Source organism: Cordyceps fumosorosea, assembly GCF_001636725.1.
Source record: "Cordyceps fumosorosea ARSEF 2679 chromosome Unknown scaffold_57, whole genome shotgun sequence".
NCBI lineage: Eukaryota > Fungi > Ascomycota > Sordariomycetes > Hypocreales > Cordycipitaceae > Cordyceps > Cordyceps fumosorosea.
Genome location: NW_017387357.1, coordinates 9840 through 23281, shown reverse-complemented (window position 1 = coordinate 23281; position 13442 = coordinate 9840). Strand labels below are relative to the sequence as shown.

Sequence of the window (13442 nt, the reverse complement as noted above, 5' to 3'; positions counted from 1 at the left end):
CTACTAGTTTTTATGCTTGGCAACAGCCACTGTCGAAAGTCAGTCCACAGGCTAAAGTGCCTCTCCACTGGCATGACTTGGGGAACGCCAGAATGGCCTGGTGGTGGATGTCTACACCTTGTCTACCGAGTAGTTGGTGCCCATAATGACATTGGTACGCCCTTTCAGCGTACCATGAGGCTCTGCGAACATTAGGTGAATACCCATTTGGCAATTGGGTCAGCAGCGGTGAGGCTCCCGGAACCTAGCCAGTAGTACCCTCACTAACTGCTCTATATGTACTGCTTGCTGGCAAGGGACTCACCCTATCCGTGCCTCTATAAAGTATCTGCAGCTCACCACGGATTGTTAAACGAAAAAAGAAATCCCCCGTTGTGGCGTCGATGTGGCGGCCGTCGGTACTTTTGGGGTCCCCGGCTATGTGACCAACAGGCTACAGCACAGTAGGGCGCGGGCCAATTCCGTCTCTCCAGACACCTGGCCTTGGTACAAAAAAAGTCAGTCATCAGCGAGTATAACTGGTAAAAAGTTACGGGTGGCTTGCCAGTAGTTGAGTGTCTAGGAGCGGATGCACGGCCGCATACCCAATTTTGGCAAAAGTTTTCCGCCTCTGGGTCCCAGGAACCTTTGTATCTCTTGGCATGGGATCCGTTACATGCATGGGGTTGTCCTCTCCACCTCCATGAGCACAGTCACAATGTGGCACGATGGCATAATATCCCCACTGTCGCTTCCTATCTTCGGGGGCTGGGGGCAACCGATTCAGAAGGGCGGACAGATGTACTCTTCCTCCCTTCTTCCTTCAAGCCTTATTGACAAAGACCGGATGAGTCGGTCAGGCCAGTAAGCTCCGTCTAGCCTTCGTAACGTCAACGGCATTTTCGGCAACAAGGCTGTGGCACAAGTTCTAACCAAGTCAGCATAGGCACAGGTAGGGTTGTGTCGCATTCACAGGACTTTTAAAACTGGTCACGGCCCAGCCCATGTTGAATTCATTGGTCTCCCGTCAAAAGGTCAAATAGTCAAAAGTTCATGGGCCTCTGCGTTCGCCACCCATGCCCACCCACTCTGGATGGAGATGCATTCTGCCCGCAATCCACCCCCAAACACGACCACATGGCAGAGGCAGACGAACGCCCGCTTATTATGCAGGATAGGAGAGGATCATTCCCATCCTGAGCTCCTTCACATTCCGCACGTCATGTCCCGCCCCGAGGCGAACTCAGCTGGCCTAACGGGCCCTCTGTCAACAGCTGGGGCGGACGCCATATTCTCCGCGATGGCGCCGCCACCGCCGCCGCCCACCTCATTTCACTAGTTATTCGCAAGTTCCAGCAACTGGTAATAAAACTACCCAGCCAAGTGTTTATTCCCCTTTTGTGGCTTGACCATTTCTTCATCAAGCCTCAGCTACCGACGGAGTAGTAGCTGGACCAAGTCTCGGGTAATTGCTGCAGAGAGTAAGAGCCTGATTGAGAGACCCAACTGCTTAGACTCATCTCCATTGCTAAAATTTTTGCATTTCTAATCACCCTTTTGCTCTTTTTTAATCTTCTCCGACTGGAGCAGGCAGGGTCCCCTGTTGCCTGGTTATTCTGGCAAATGCATGCATGTACACTGCCAAGTGCAAAGTGCTTCCGTTCCACTTCGCACAATTGGCTGAGGTGAGGCCACCGACAACGTAGAGGCAAAATTACTTTCATTATTACAATGCTATTTAACATGGATTAGTCCAACTCCCTAGCTTTCCTGAGTCAACCCCAAGGACCCCGAAACCGCTTCGACGTATCTGCCCTAAACGTCCCCATCAGCGTCACATTCCCCGCCTTGGAGAGCTTGAGCTCTGAATGCTTGGCCTCCCGCCTCGCCTCGTCAACCGCCCTGGCACCGGTGGCCACCAAGGACTGCACCTGGTAGTCCCTGAGGTGCGCCAGACTCTGCTGGTCTCCCTTGAGCGGTCGCGACAGTTGAGTGTCCGACGACAGCTGTGCGTCCGCGATGCCATCTGCATCTGGCGGATCTGTGCACGGGCATGTGGATTCTGCATTGGCCAATCTTGCCAACGCCATGTGTCGTCGCCTTGCCAGGGCGCGAGGTGTGCGCGACGCCAGCGGTCTACCGTCCTTCCCAGCGTTGCTCAGGACTTTGCCAGACGGTAAATGCAGCAACTCTGCGTCGGCCGTGTATTTTTGAGAAGGCATGTCGTAAAAGTCTTCCATTTCGGAAGAAACATCGAACCGGCAATGTCCCTTGGCTATCATATGGTGCTGGATGCCCTCGACTGTTCGCCGCCGGCATCCACACTGGATGCACTCTTGATAGCCGTGAATAACGAGATGAAGGTATGCGGCCATGGTCTCGGCATCGACGGTAAGATGCTCCTGGTGAGCCATTGTGAAGCCGTGCATCTTGGACATGTGTTGTAGGCTGTCGTGGAAGCTGGTGCTTTCTGTGTTGCAGAAGAGGCACTGGCGAGCATCGAACCGCGCCGCGGCGACGGAATCCGGCTTCAGGTCCTCAGAATCGGAGTCTCCGTCTGACTCCTCATCAGATGCAGCATGCCGACTTGATCCCGCGCTCCCTTGTTTGCGAGGAGATGAGGAAGGAGGTGTGATGACGGTGCCGGGCTCGGCGAACTTAACTCGCAGCTTATAGACACTAACACAGCAGGTTAGCAATTCGTCGCAATGGCTGTTAGTGGACCGGTTCGCTACGCACTGCGAGTCGCTCTTTGCGTGCTGCCGCCAGACGCTTGGGCTGTCTAGGGATATGTCGCAAAGTCTGCAAAAGGAAGGGGCTTTGCTCTCCATTGTTGCGGTTGAATGCTTGCTGTTTTTTGCTCCGCTTCCTATAATTTTGACGGTGTTGACGGTGGTACTTTTGTTGAGTGTTGTCTCTCGTGGGTGCCCAAGGAAGGACGAGTCGCTAGAGTCGTTTGCTGTGAAGAATGATTTGCTCGTTCAATCTTGATGAGATCCAGCTGTCGATATATATATACCCAACTATGTGATTAAAACTGCATACCTCTTCATCGGAGATGCCGCAGTTCAAAGTTTTACACCTGAGTGCTGGTTGACTCATATTGCCTAATCGGGACGCCTCCGCAATGAATCATTATGCTAGGCGAGGCAAGTGCTACACCCTAAGCTGAAATCGGTAAATCGCCTAGCCCGCGGAAGGTTATCGGGAACGCGGGTAGCTGTGAGTCCGAGATAGCTAGACGCAACGATACGGGAACAAGGGCTGGAAAAAAAGGAAAGGCCGGAGGGAAAATCTCTGACGCACAGCATGACTGTCTAAGCGACCAGGATCGATGCAGGAATTCCAGAGGCAAGGGCAGGAACGAGTAGGCAGAACATACACAACCAAGCACAAAAGAACAACACGGGTGGAACAAAACATCCTGCTGCACTCTTTTCTGGGTCAAAGAGTCAAAGGGTGGGTTCGACAGATGGCGCAAGACTTTGTGCGACAAGGACCAGAGCAAAGCATGCCATGCCCCAGCTTCTTGGTTGTGTCCTGGGGTGCGTACTTGGCACAATAAGAAGAAGCTTTCGCCGCGCCTTGAGTAACGGCGGCTAATAAGCGATTCTCACAGAAGGCGGGTGATGCTACCCCAACACCCCGATCTTGGGCCTAGCGAAGGGAGGGTGCTTCAAAGAGGCCTCAAGTTTCTTTGTCTTGCTATCAAAGTCACCAGAGTGACTAACCAACCCCAAGTCAGGGCGATACGCCGCAAACTTGCACGTGGTGTCCTGTGTCGCTGTGCAAGCTGTTACAGTTACAGGCGTGTACGCTGTTAAGCACGCCTCACCTGTTGTGTAGCCCGCGGGTCTCGTTGTGAAGCTCACTTTAACTTTATAGATTCTAATGGCATAATGAGAGCCGACGATACTTTATTGACCAGTAGTTTATTCTCTCTTTTTTTTTCTCAAAAAAAAAAGGCGTGTGCGCATGGGCACGCGACAAGGGCTAGAGCGGTGCACCAGAGAGTCTTTGGCGGCTTCTGCGTCTTCCCATGCCACGAGACACGACACGACTCGACTCGACATACACTAGTAGCCTGACAGATGAGTTGCCAGTATTATACCATGCAGTCGTGCACAGCTGATATATCACAGATGAAACTGCAATTTCACTCCTGACCATCTATTAAACGTGGCATGCCGCCAGCCTTGGCCAAGATTTGCGACTTTAACGACAACAGCGATTCCGTTTCGAATAAAGTCAGCGTCAACATCAAAACAAACAAAACACATACATAATGGCCAAATTAGAGGAATCAGAGGTTCCCGAATTTCCCTACTCTTTTGGAGAATGCAAAGAACGCATGCGGAACTTTTATGACAAGGGCGACTGGAACAACGTAGTTGGATGGTCCAACAAGGCTATTGAGGCTGTCGTAAAACTCACCGGCAATCACGCCAGCGAGATGGCTACAGTATACTGATACCAATGGTCAGCTTACAATGGCCTAAGAGATGTCAAAAATACGGAGGCTGCATATGCCGAATGCACCAAGTATTCGGTGGCAAGCCAGCAGTCGCCATGATGCCCGCGTTACCGTACACTAGGTTCGCCCAGGGTCAAGTAGGGGTCACCGTATTGGTGACTTTGCATTCCTGTCAAATACGGGTTCACTTGCTAAATGATTGGGGGGAACACTGTTTTTTATGTCTACCAGCTGGCTTACAGCCTGCAGCTCAAAGGGAAGGCCCTTGCTGTTGCGCCTTCATCAATACTGGAGCAGGTGGACATGGCAAGCGGCAGCCCCTTTGCTCAATACATACCGCAAAGCAATAGACTTGTTACTAGAATACCAACAAAAACAAAACAAAAAAACAGAGCAGTTCACATATCATCTCATTCACTTATTTACCCTGCCGCGAAATCGCCCCATCTGGAAACGCATCGACCACTTTGCGAACACGGTTCGAAGCCACGCAGCCAACCAATTCTTAACCTCAACTACCCTTACCCGTCATCATGTCAGACATCGCCGGGTTCAGCGCCAGGTTAACCCAGCTACATAGCAATGTCGGTCGGATTATGCGCAGCCGAAAACATATCAGGGACCTTGCTGACGCTAGCCTCGTTGAGTGGGTGTTGCTACTCGCGGACCAAACCATCGCCGGCGTGAGAACGTGTTGTGATGGGATGTTGCAGCCGGTCGAGGCCTATCTCCAGAAAGCCCGCGCCGCGTGTCTGGTTATGCTAGGCCGGCTGAGGGAGGCCGCTGAGGCGCTCTCGCGCTGCAGGAGCCTCCTCGACCAGTATCCGTAGTGGCGAGGGCCGGACCGAGCAACTATCAGGGCGAGTTTTGAGGAGCACATTATAAACTTTTTACATGCTCGGGGACGGAGCTTGTGCGATGGCTTATTGGTGATGGGAATGGGGTTTGAGTGCAGCGCATGCAGCAAATTAAATGGACATCAAAAATACAAAATATTTGTGCTTTGCTTGATTGTTCCTTGTCGTCTTGCCGTTGCGGTGAACATCTTGCACTGACTATCCATTTCGGGTAATTTCCCAGATCGGGTGCTTTGTTTGTGCGCTTAGACTCTTCTCTTGCTTATTAGAGTTACCAATTAAGTGTTTAAACCGATCGTCAGGCGTTTCACATCCCGGTTTGTTTTGCGGTTGGGGACGTACGATTGTGATAGTGTAATCGGATGCCAAGGCGGAGTCAGCGCGTTCCTGCATGAGTCGCCAACAGACGTGCCAAAAGAGAAGAAGAGAAAGGAAAGGAACTCAGGAAACAAAATGCATTTTTTCCATCCTCTCGGCCGCGAAATTTCAACCTTCAAACAGAATCCGGTACGCATCATCCAGCCCACTACAGCTCCCTGCGCCGCGGAGTTAAGTCCGCCTCAGGCATCTCCTTGTATATCCGCTCGGGCGGAGCCCCCTTTTCTCCGAGACGGAGATAGCCTCGACCAGCTTCTGCCTGCCACTCGCACGACGCCAAACAGAAACAGAAACGCCCACCAGTTCGGCCCCTGCAACCCTTGGCCTATTAGCTGACTTTACCGTGTGTTACTCCCAAGACAATTCTTCTTTTGGCCGTCCCATCGGCGACATGCAGAAGCAGCAGCAGCAGCAGCAGCAGCAGTCGCCGCTTCACACCCAAGTCCGCCGACGTCGCCGACGCGTGCTCTCGTGCATGGTATGCCGCCGCCGCAAGATCAAGTGCAACCGCGAGCTCCCATGTCAGCACTGCACAGAGACGCAGCAGGCTTGCCACTACCAGGCGCCCCCATCGCCACAGCTGTGGCAGGCGTCCACCGCGGCGCCCCCGGAGAAGCAGCAGCAGCAGCAGCAGCAGCCTCGCCCCTCCAACAATTGGCGGTCCGTCATCTTCTCATCCCAGAGCAACACGCCCGAATCAACGGGTGATGCTTCTACCAGCCACCAAGATGGGCCCCCGCCTCCTGTCTCGCTGCACAGTCCACCGCCATCGCAGCCGTCCGCGACCGCGACAGATGATGGTCCAGCCAAGCCGCCTGACTTTCACCCCCCCAGCAGCTTCGTTTCTCAGCTGCCGCAGCGTGACTATCGTATCCCCACCCGCAAATCGGCGGCCCATGATTCGCAGATTGTCCTGGACAACACCCGTATCCTACGATGGAGTCATTGGATGGGTGCTGGGCAAGAGGTCTGCCATGCTCCAAAGCCCCAAGTTCACTCGTCCACATGGTCCTAAGCTAACACCATTCCACACAGTTTGGTCCCATCTTTGCCTGCTACTTGGAGACCCTGGGTCCTCGTCCGGAATCTACCTTGTCCCCAGACGCCAAGGCAGTGCTCGTCGAAGCCGCCGAGGTGCTGCAAAAGTGCAAGCGGCTTGCACGCTCCTCCAAGATCTGGCGGCCCAGTCGCCTCTTTGGCATACAGGGATATGACCTGATGCCTCCTACGCGTGAAGTGGCAGACGTCATGACGCGGGAGTACTTCAAGTATTTCGAATACACCATACGCATCCTGCACATTCCCTCTTTCTGGGAATCCTACACTAAATTCTGGGACAATCCAGATGCCGCCACAATGGACACCCGCCTCACAATATTGCTCATAGTTGCTCTTGGTGCTAGCTTTCAGGATCGTAGCCAGCCTTCGCTTGCTCTTCCGAATATCGCTCAAGTTCACCAGTGGATATACGCTGCTCAGGCGTGGTTGGCCGGCCCTGTAGAAAAGGATCGCCTGGACATAGGCGGCTTGCAAGTATACTGCCTCCTCATCGTGGCCCGACAAATCTACTCGGTAGGGGGCGACCTTGTCTGGATGTCGCTCGGCTCTCTTCTACATCGCGCCATGCAACTTGGCCTGCATTACGACCCGTCACACTTCCAGGGCATGTCCATCTTCAAAGCTGAGCTGCGCCGCAGGCTATGGTACACTATTCTGGAGTTTCTTGTGCAGGCGTCATTGGACACTGCGATGCCTCCTAGGATCTCAGCGGAGGACTTTGACACTGAGCCCCCAGCGAACATCAATGACAATGACTTGGATGAGGACACTCCAGTGCTACATTCAAAACCCGACTCGGAACACACCGACACCACGTTACAACGGCACATCATCCACGCTCTTCCTGCTCGCATCAATATCGTGCGATATCTCAATGCCATCAAGACGGACCTCTCATACCCAGAGGCGATGAGCCTCAGCACAGCCCTGAGTAGTGCACAGAGACGAGTGACATTGGCACTTCAAAACCACGCAGACAAGGTATCCCCCTTCCAACGCAACATGATCGACTTTCTTCTGCGACGCTTCGTCGTGCCGCTGCACAGCCCCTTTGCCTGCGAAGCCCGCACCACGCCCGCCTTCCACTACTCCCTCAAGGCCTGCACCGAGGCCAGCCTCGCGCTCATCAACCCCGAGCCAGACGCACGCTTTGCCCGCATCCTCGACTTTGCCGGTGGCCTGTTCCGCGAGGGCCTGCGGTCGGCCAACACGGCCATCAGCCTGGACCTCATCGTCCAGACCAAGACGCAGCAGGCGGACGGCACGCTGCACCGCACGCGTACCGTGCGCGAGGCACTCAAGCGCTCCGTCGTCGACATGCTCGAGCGCTGCGAGCGGCGAATCGCCAACGGCGAGACCAACGTCAAGAGCTACGTCTTCCTAGCCATGGTACTCGCCATGACGGAGGCCATGGAGAGCGGTGAGCCGTGTGAAACGAAGATTGCCAAGAGTGCGAAGGATGCTCTGGCGCATTGCTACGGTATCTTGGAGAATAGTCTCGGCTCATTTGTGACTAGTACGACGCCGACCGAAGCTGCCTTCCCGTTGGACGCAGGACTTTTGGGCATGGATATTGGGATGGACTTTTTCTTTTCGGATACCGGCTTTTCATAACTCGGCACTCAAATGCTACTTAATACCGATTCGGCAAATTCCACAGACTTGCACCAATCTCACACTACACCTCGTCGCACTACTCTATCGCCGCCTGCCCATGCGATAGTCATCTCCGCCTCGATGCCACCAACCACATCTAGCCATCTCCGTTCTTCGGCCGAGAAGCGGCTCAACTATATGCGACGGATATAACTAACTCCATGAACAGGTATAAAGTCGTCGCTTTTCCCTGTCTCGTTGTATGCGCTGCTTCATAATGTCAGGTTCTTCTACATCGGCCTTCTTCAAAACATCCTCGTCCATCTTGTTATTTCTTGCAACACGCCCCAACACCAACCCATGAAGGTCCTGATCAGCGGCGCTGGGATCTCCGGTACCGCGCTCGCCTTTTGGCTCGCCAAGGTTCAGTTCGACGCGACCGTCGTGGAACGTTTCCCATCTCCCCGCACCAATGTCTACAGCTCGACCTCCGCGGCCACGGCATCGACGTCCTGCGACTCATGGGCCTCGACGCCGCGTTCAAGGCCAAAGCCGCCCCCGAGCAGGGCATGCAGGTAGTTGACGGCGCGGGGCGGCGGCTCGCCTACCTGGCTGCCAACACGTCCGGAACGGGCAAGCAGAATTTTACGAGCGAGTATGAGATTATGCGCGGGGACTTGTGCCAGCTCCTACAGGATGCCTCACTCGAGCGAGGGCGCGTCAAGTACTTGTTTGGCACGTTCATCAAGGAGTTCAAGGACAACAAGAACGGTATCGCCGTAACGTTCTCCAACGACTGTGTCGAGACGTTCGACCTCGTCGTCGGCGCAGACGGGCAGTGGTCGCGCACGCGCCGCATGATGCTTGGCACCACGGCCTCGCCAGACCCCGCGCTGCATCTGGTCCCCGGCATGTGTGCTGGCTACTTCACCACGCCGGCCGCCGTGAAACCCGGCGAAGGCTTCGACTCGACGCTCTACCTGCCCTCTCGCAAGCGCAGCGTAATGACTCGCCGAAGCGACCCAAGCAGGCTGCAAGTGTACATGGCGTGCTCCGATCCCACCCTCCAGACGGCTCACCGTGGTGACGTGGAGCGCGAAAAGGCCGCCTTCACTGCGAGCTACCAAGGCGCCGGATGGCGCGTGCCAGAGCTCGTCGCCGGGATGCAGGCGACCGATGACTTTTACTGCGAGCGCGTCGACCTGGTGAAGCTCGACGTCGGTGCGTGGCACCGCGGGCGTGTGGTGCTCCTCGGTGACGCGGCGTACTACCCGTCGGTACTGACGGGCATGGGAACGACGTGCGCCGTTTGTCGGCGCGTACGTGCTCGCGGGTGAGTTGGGCCGGCTCACGTCCTCCGGAAATCAAGAGGAGGCTACGCATGGGAGCGTGGAGGACGCGCTGGCGGCGTACGAAACGCGCTTCCGGCCGTTCATGGACCAGGTTCAGCTGGGTGTGGGCGAAGATTAGTGGATGGCGCGGCTCATGATGCCCTCGTCAGGCGTGGGCATTGCAGTTTTCAACTTTTGCCTGTGGGTGGTTACGTTTTTGGGCATCTCGCTGTCGTCGAGCTTGTTTATGAAGGAGGACGTGCGAGAATGGGACCTGCCAAAGTACTCCAAGCTAGTTGCAAAGGAGCCTCGCGAATGAGTGTCTGGGGAGCAGGCGACCATGTATGATATGAGATGCAACAGCCTCTCCCCTAATATCTAGACAATTTTACTCACTGCCAACTCGATTGTATATACCGCAACCATCAACCGAAACTTTTTTTGGTGAAGAAATTTGACAGTTCGGTGTACTACTCTAGATACCCTCAAAGCCAGCGCCACCAGGAACCTCAATTATATGCAGTATGCTCAGCGGGACCATTGCTTCCGCTTATCTGCCATGCGAGGAGAATTCGAGCTTGCGCACGTGGTCATGAGAGCATGCTGTGGCGTTAATAAGATCCCCATACGACTCACATTCAGCCGCGAAACTGCCAGAGAAGAAGCACCAATCGTGCCATGGACATGGTTCAGCTAACCTCCATCCCGGTTTGTCTTACACCCTGCAACGGTGTCAATGCCCGAAAATCCACCGACGCGAGACACAGCAGGGGTTCATGGATTTACCAAGAGATTCAAATTGTCTCGGTAGTGAATAGTCACCTGCTGTATAACGCATGAGGCGGTGAAAAACGGATTGTCTCAGAGATGGCTAACGTCAGGCTCCCTCTTCAGGCCGTGCCTGGCCGGTCTGGGGCTAGAGGCTCGGGCCGTTGTTGCACTGCAAACACCGTCGGAGAACGATCATTCATTCATTAGGCTTTTTTCCTTGAAACAGGATGCACATGCAATTCGATAAGCTATGAGAGTCTCAGAACTCTTCCCCGCATTCTATAGTCAGAGCTGTGATGAGGGATGGACCATATTGGTCGAAGTCCCTAGAGTGCCAGCATCAAAACTTGAAAGGCAACTTGCATCAATAACATCGATAACAGAAATTACGTACTTGCAAGCCATTGCGATCAGAAACGTCATTGACGGACCGCTACAGTTGTGGCTTTCTTGCCCTATGAGGATCCCTCGAGACAAGTCAGAGACAAGACAGCACACCTCGCAAGGTCTGGTAAATTGGGCTCGTTGGGATCCAACCAGTAGCAACCTTGAATTGCGCGGAGAGGTGTCCGGGAAGCTTCAATCTAGCTGAACCAAGTCTTCATTTGGTGTTGCTAGTTGATAGGCGAGCAAGACATGCAGGTCCGTCGCCCAATACAGGATCCCTTCGGGCTGCGACCCGCGAGCTGGACCATGAGAGTTGTTGTGAAGCCGGACAGATGCCCCTTTGGGTATAAAGTAGCATCCTTTCCCCTCAAGACTTCCCATAGTGACCCAAGCAAGCACCTTCATCTCTCACCTTGAGCCAACAAAGCCCCAGCCACTATTCTCAACTTCCCATTCTCTCTCTCTCCCCATATCTAACATGCGCGTACGCGCGCTCTTCGCCGCCGGCCTCGCCGCCCTGGCCGCCGCCGCCGCTACCCCCCAGCAGATCGCCGACGGCATCAACAGCATCACGCACAAGATGGCCGCGCTCCAAGCCCCCGGGCAGAGCATCACCATCGTCAACGCCCCCCTCATCGTCATCGGCCAGGGTCCCTTCCCCGTGAGCACGCATCCAAACCGTGCTGCGTTGAGCAATCAAATTAACGTGTGACCTTACCAGACAATCATCGCAGGTTTTAACGACATTGTCAGCACCGCGACTGTCCTCGCCGGCCAGATCGGTTCTAGGCCGGAGCGCCGCGCCACGGATGCGGGGCAGGAGGGCGGCGTTGCCGTGGCGGACGCCTATCGGACAGTACGGATACTTCCTCGTTCGAGACAATATGTGCGAGTGCGTGCTAACAGCAATATAGCTTACCAGGGTCTCGCAGGCCACCCTCAACATCTTGATTGGCAAGGCGGGTCTCCTGCAGCACGTTCCGGTTGTTGGTCCTCCCGTCGCCTCTGTCCTTCGCGGCGTCGAAGCTACCTTTGATGTATGTCTTTGTTTGTCTATATATCTTTCGTCTCTATTCTTCGGCTCCATTAATGACACGTCTAGTCCATTGCCATTGGCCTCATCAACACCTTTCCTTCTGAGGCCAAGGAGTTGGAGAGCAACGCCAACTCTCTCGGCGCGACTTTGGATCTTGCGATTCAAAAGTACGAAGGACTTCAGGTTTAAAAACGCCATTGCACTTAAAAAAGCAGTTGTTTACTGCCCCTTCGTTCTGGAAGCTTCGTTGAGTGAGCGCACTCGCCCTAGACGAGTCTTCGACATGGTCGCATCTTAGTCGGGTTTGCGTTGCTCATGTATGTGGTTCTGGTAACAACGGAGCCGTAAACCATGAGCTTGCGTCATCAGTTTTCAAAGCTATTTAATATGTCTCCTTTTATTTTCCCTAGCCTTTAATGCCCGACCATGGCCTCGCGGTACTCCGCGTACCTTTTGCCAACCGGCTTCGCGTCGTCCACGATCCGGCGCATCTCGGCCCTCTCCGCGTCGGTGAGCCGGACGTCCCGCGACCGCCAGTTCTCCTCGAGACACCCTGCCCGCGTCGTTCCTGGGATGTTGATCATGCTCTGGGCCGTTACCCAAGCGAGCGCCACCTGGGCCACGGAGCAGCCCTTGCGCAGTGCCAGCTTCCGGATCTCGTAGACGATGGCCTTGTTCTTGTAAACCTTGTCGCCTTGGAACTTGGGTGCTGTGTAATCACTCTCCTGTTAGCAAACTACGTTCAAATTTCATGGGATGGATGTGCACTTTTGCAGGTGCGGCAAAAATCATCGGTGGCAAAGTCGTCCGGGGGCTTGTACTTGAAGTCGTTGACGAGCCAGCCATGACCGAGGGGACTGTAGGCCACGTATGCCACGCCGAGCTCCCTGGCCGTGTCAATGAGGCCGTCCGTTTCGTGAAGCGTCTCAAACGCCGAGTATTCAGCTTGCATGGCATCAATCTTAGCGACTAGAATACCACGGTCAGCTAGGATCAGTTTAGAGCCACCATCATCAGGGTTACCTACTAGCATGTGCTTTTCTCAGGTTAGCCACAGAGCACTCGGACAAGCCGATGAACTTGGTCGTACCAGCACGGCGAAGCTCGTCCCGCGCGCTGATGGACTCTTCCAAAGGAGTATCTGCAGTCGACTCAGCAGGACGGTGGAAGCACGAAACGAGCAAGTCTAGGGAGACGTTCTGGGGTCAATGCTATGAAGGTAATAGAGGTCAGGAGCAAATCCGAGTCTACCAGTCGTCTCCTCGATGGACTTGTGGATGTGAGCCGTCGAATTGGTCACCTTGATAGTCGGCCCGGAAGTATCGAATTTACTTAGTGTATTTGTGTTCTTGCGTACTATCATTAATTTGTCGTTGCGAAATCTAGTCCATGTAGACGGACACAAGCGTGGTCTTTAGCTCGGACCAGAATATTGATTTACCAGCCAAGGAAAAGAAAGCCAATAGCCAAGCCCCAAAACAAGAAGCATTCGGCCTTGCGTGTCGTACGAGTAGCCGCAATGGCGTGGTCAAGATGTTTCATTTTATCGGCCTTGGGTAACAAAAGGCCTGTCC

At 54.4% G+C, this 13442-nt stretch overlaps 4 protein-coding genes across 4 annotated transcripts; 2 read left to right on the top strand and 2 right to left on the bottom strand.

Annotated features, from left to right (window-relative positions):
- Positions 1–1754: 1754 nt before the first annotated feature.
- Positions 1755–2810, bottom strand: ISF_09593 (hypothetical protein; the record flags this gene model as incomplete). The annotated part of the gene is made up of 2 exons (XM_018853194.1): positions 1755–2658; positions 2719–2810. The coding sequence occupies 2 exons, from the start codon at positions 2808–2810 to the stop codon at positions 1755–1757; spliced, it is 996 nt and encodes a 331-aa protein (XP_018699610.1).
- A 3269-nt stretch (positions 2811–6079) lies between these two features.
- ISF_09592 (C6 zinc finger domain protein) lies at positions 6080–9680 on the top strand (the record flags this gene model as incomplete). Its single annotated transcript, XM_018853193.1, has 4 exons — positions 6080–6655; positions 6724–8263; positions 8573–8766; positions 8826–9680. 4 exons carry the CDS (start codon positions 6080–6082, stop codon positions 9678–9680), a joined length of 3165 nt encoding a protein of 1054 aa, XP_018699609.1.
- A 1630-nt stretch (positions 9681–11310) lies between these two features.
- ISF_09591 (hypothetical protein) lies at positions 11311–12057 on the top strand (the record flags this gene model as incomplete). The annotated part of the gene is made up of 4 exons (XM_018853192.1): positions 11311–11493; positions 11554–11688; positions 11747–11869; positions 11935–12057. 4 exons carry the CDS (start codon positions 11311–11313, stop codon positions 12055–12057), a joined length of 564 nt encoding a protein of 187 aa, XP_018699608.1.
- Positions 12058–12281: 224 nt separating this feature from the next.
- ISF_09590 (aldo/keto reductase) lies at positions 12282–13231 on the bottom strand (the record flags this gene model as incomplete). The annotated part of the gene is made up of 4 exons (XM_018853191.1): positions 12282–12577; positions 12637–12837; positions 12896–13054; positions 13120–13231. The coding sequence occupies 4 exons, from the start codon at positions 13229–13231 to the stop codon at positions 12282–12284; spliced, it is 768 nt and encodes a 255-aa protein (XP_018699607.1).
- Positions 13232–13442: the final 211 nt, after the last annotated feature.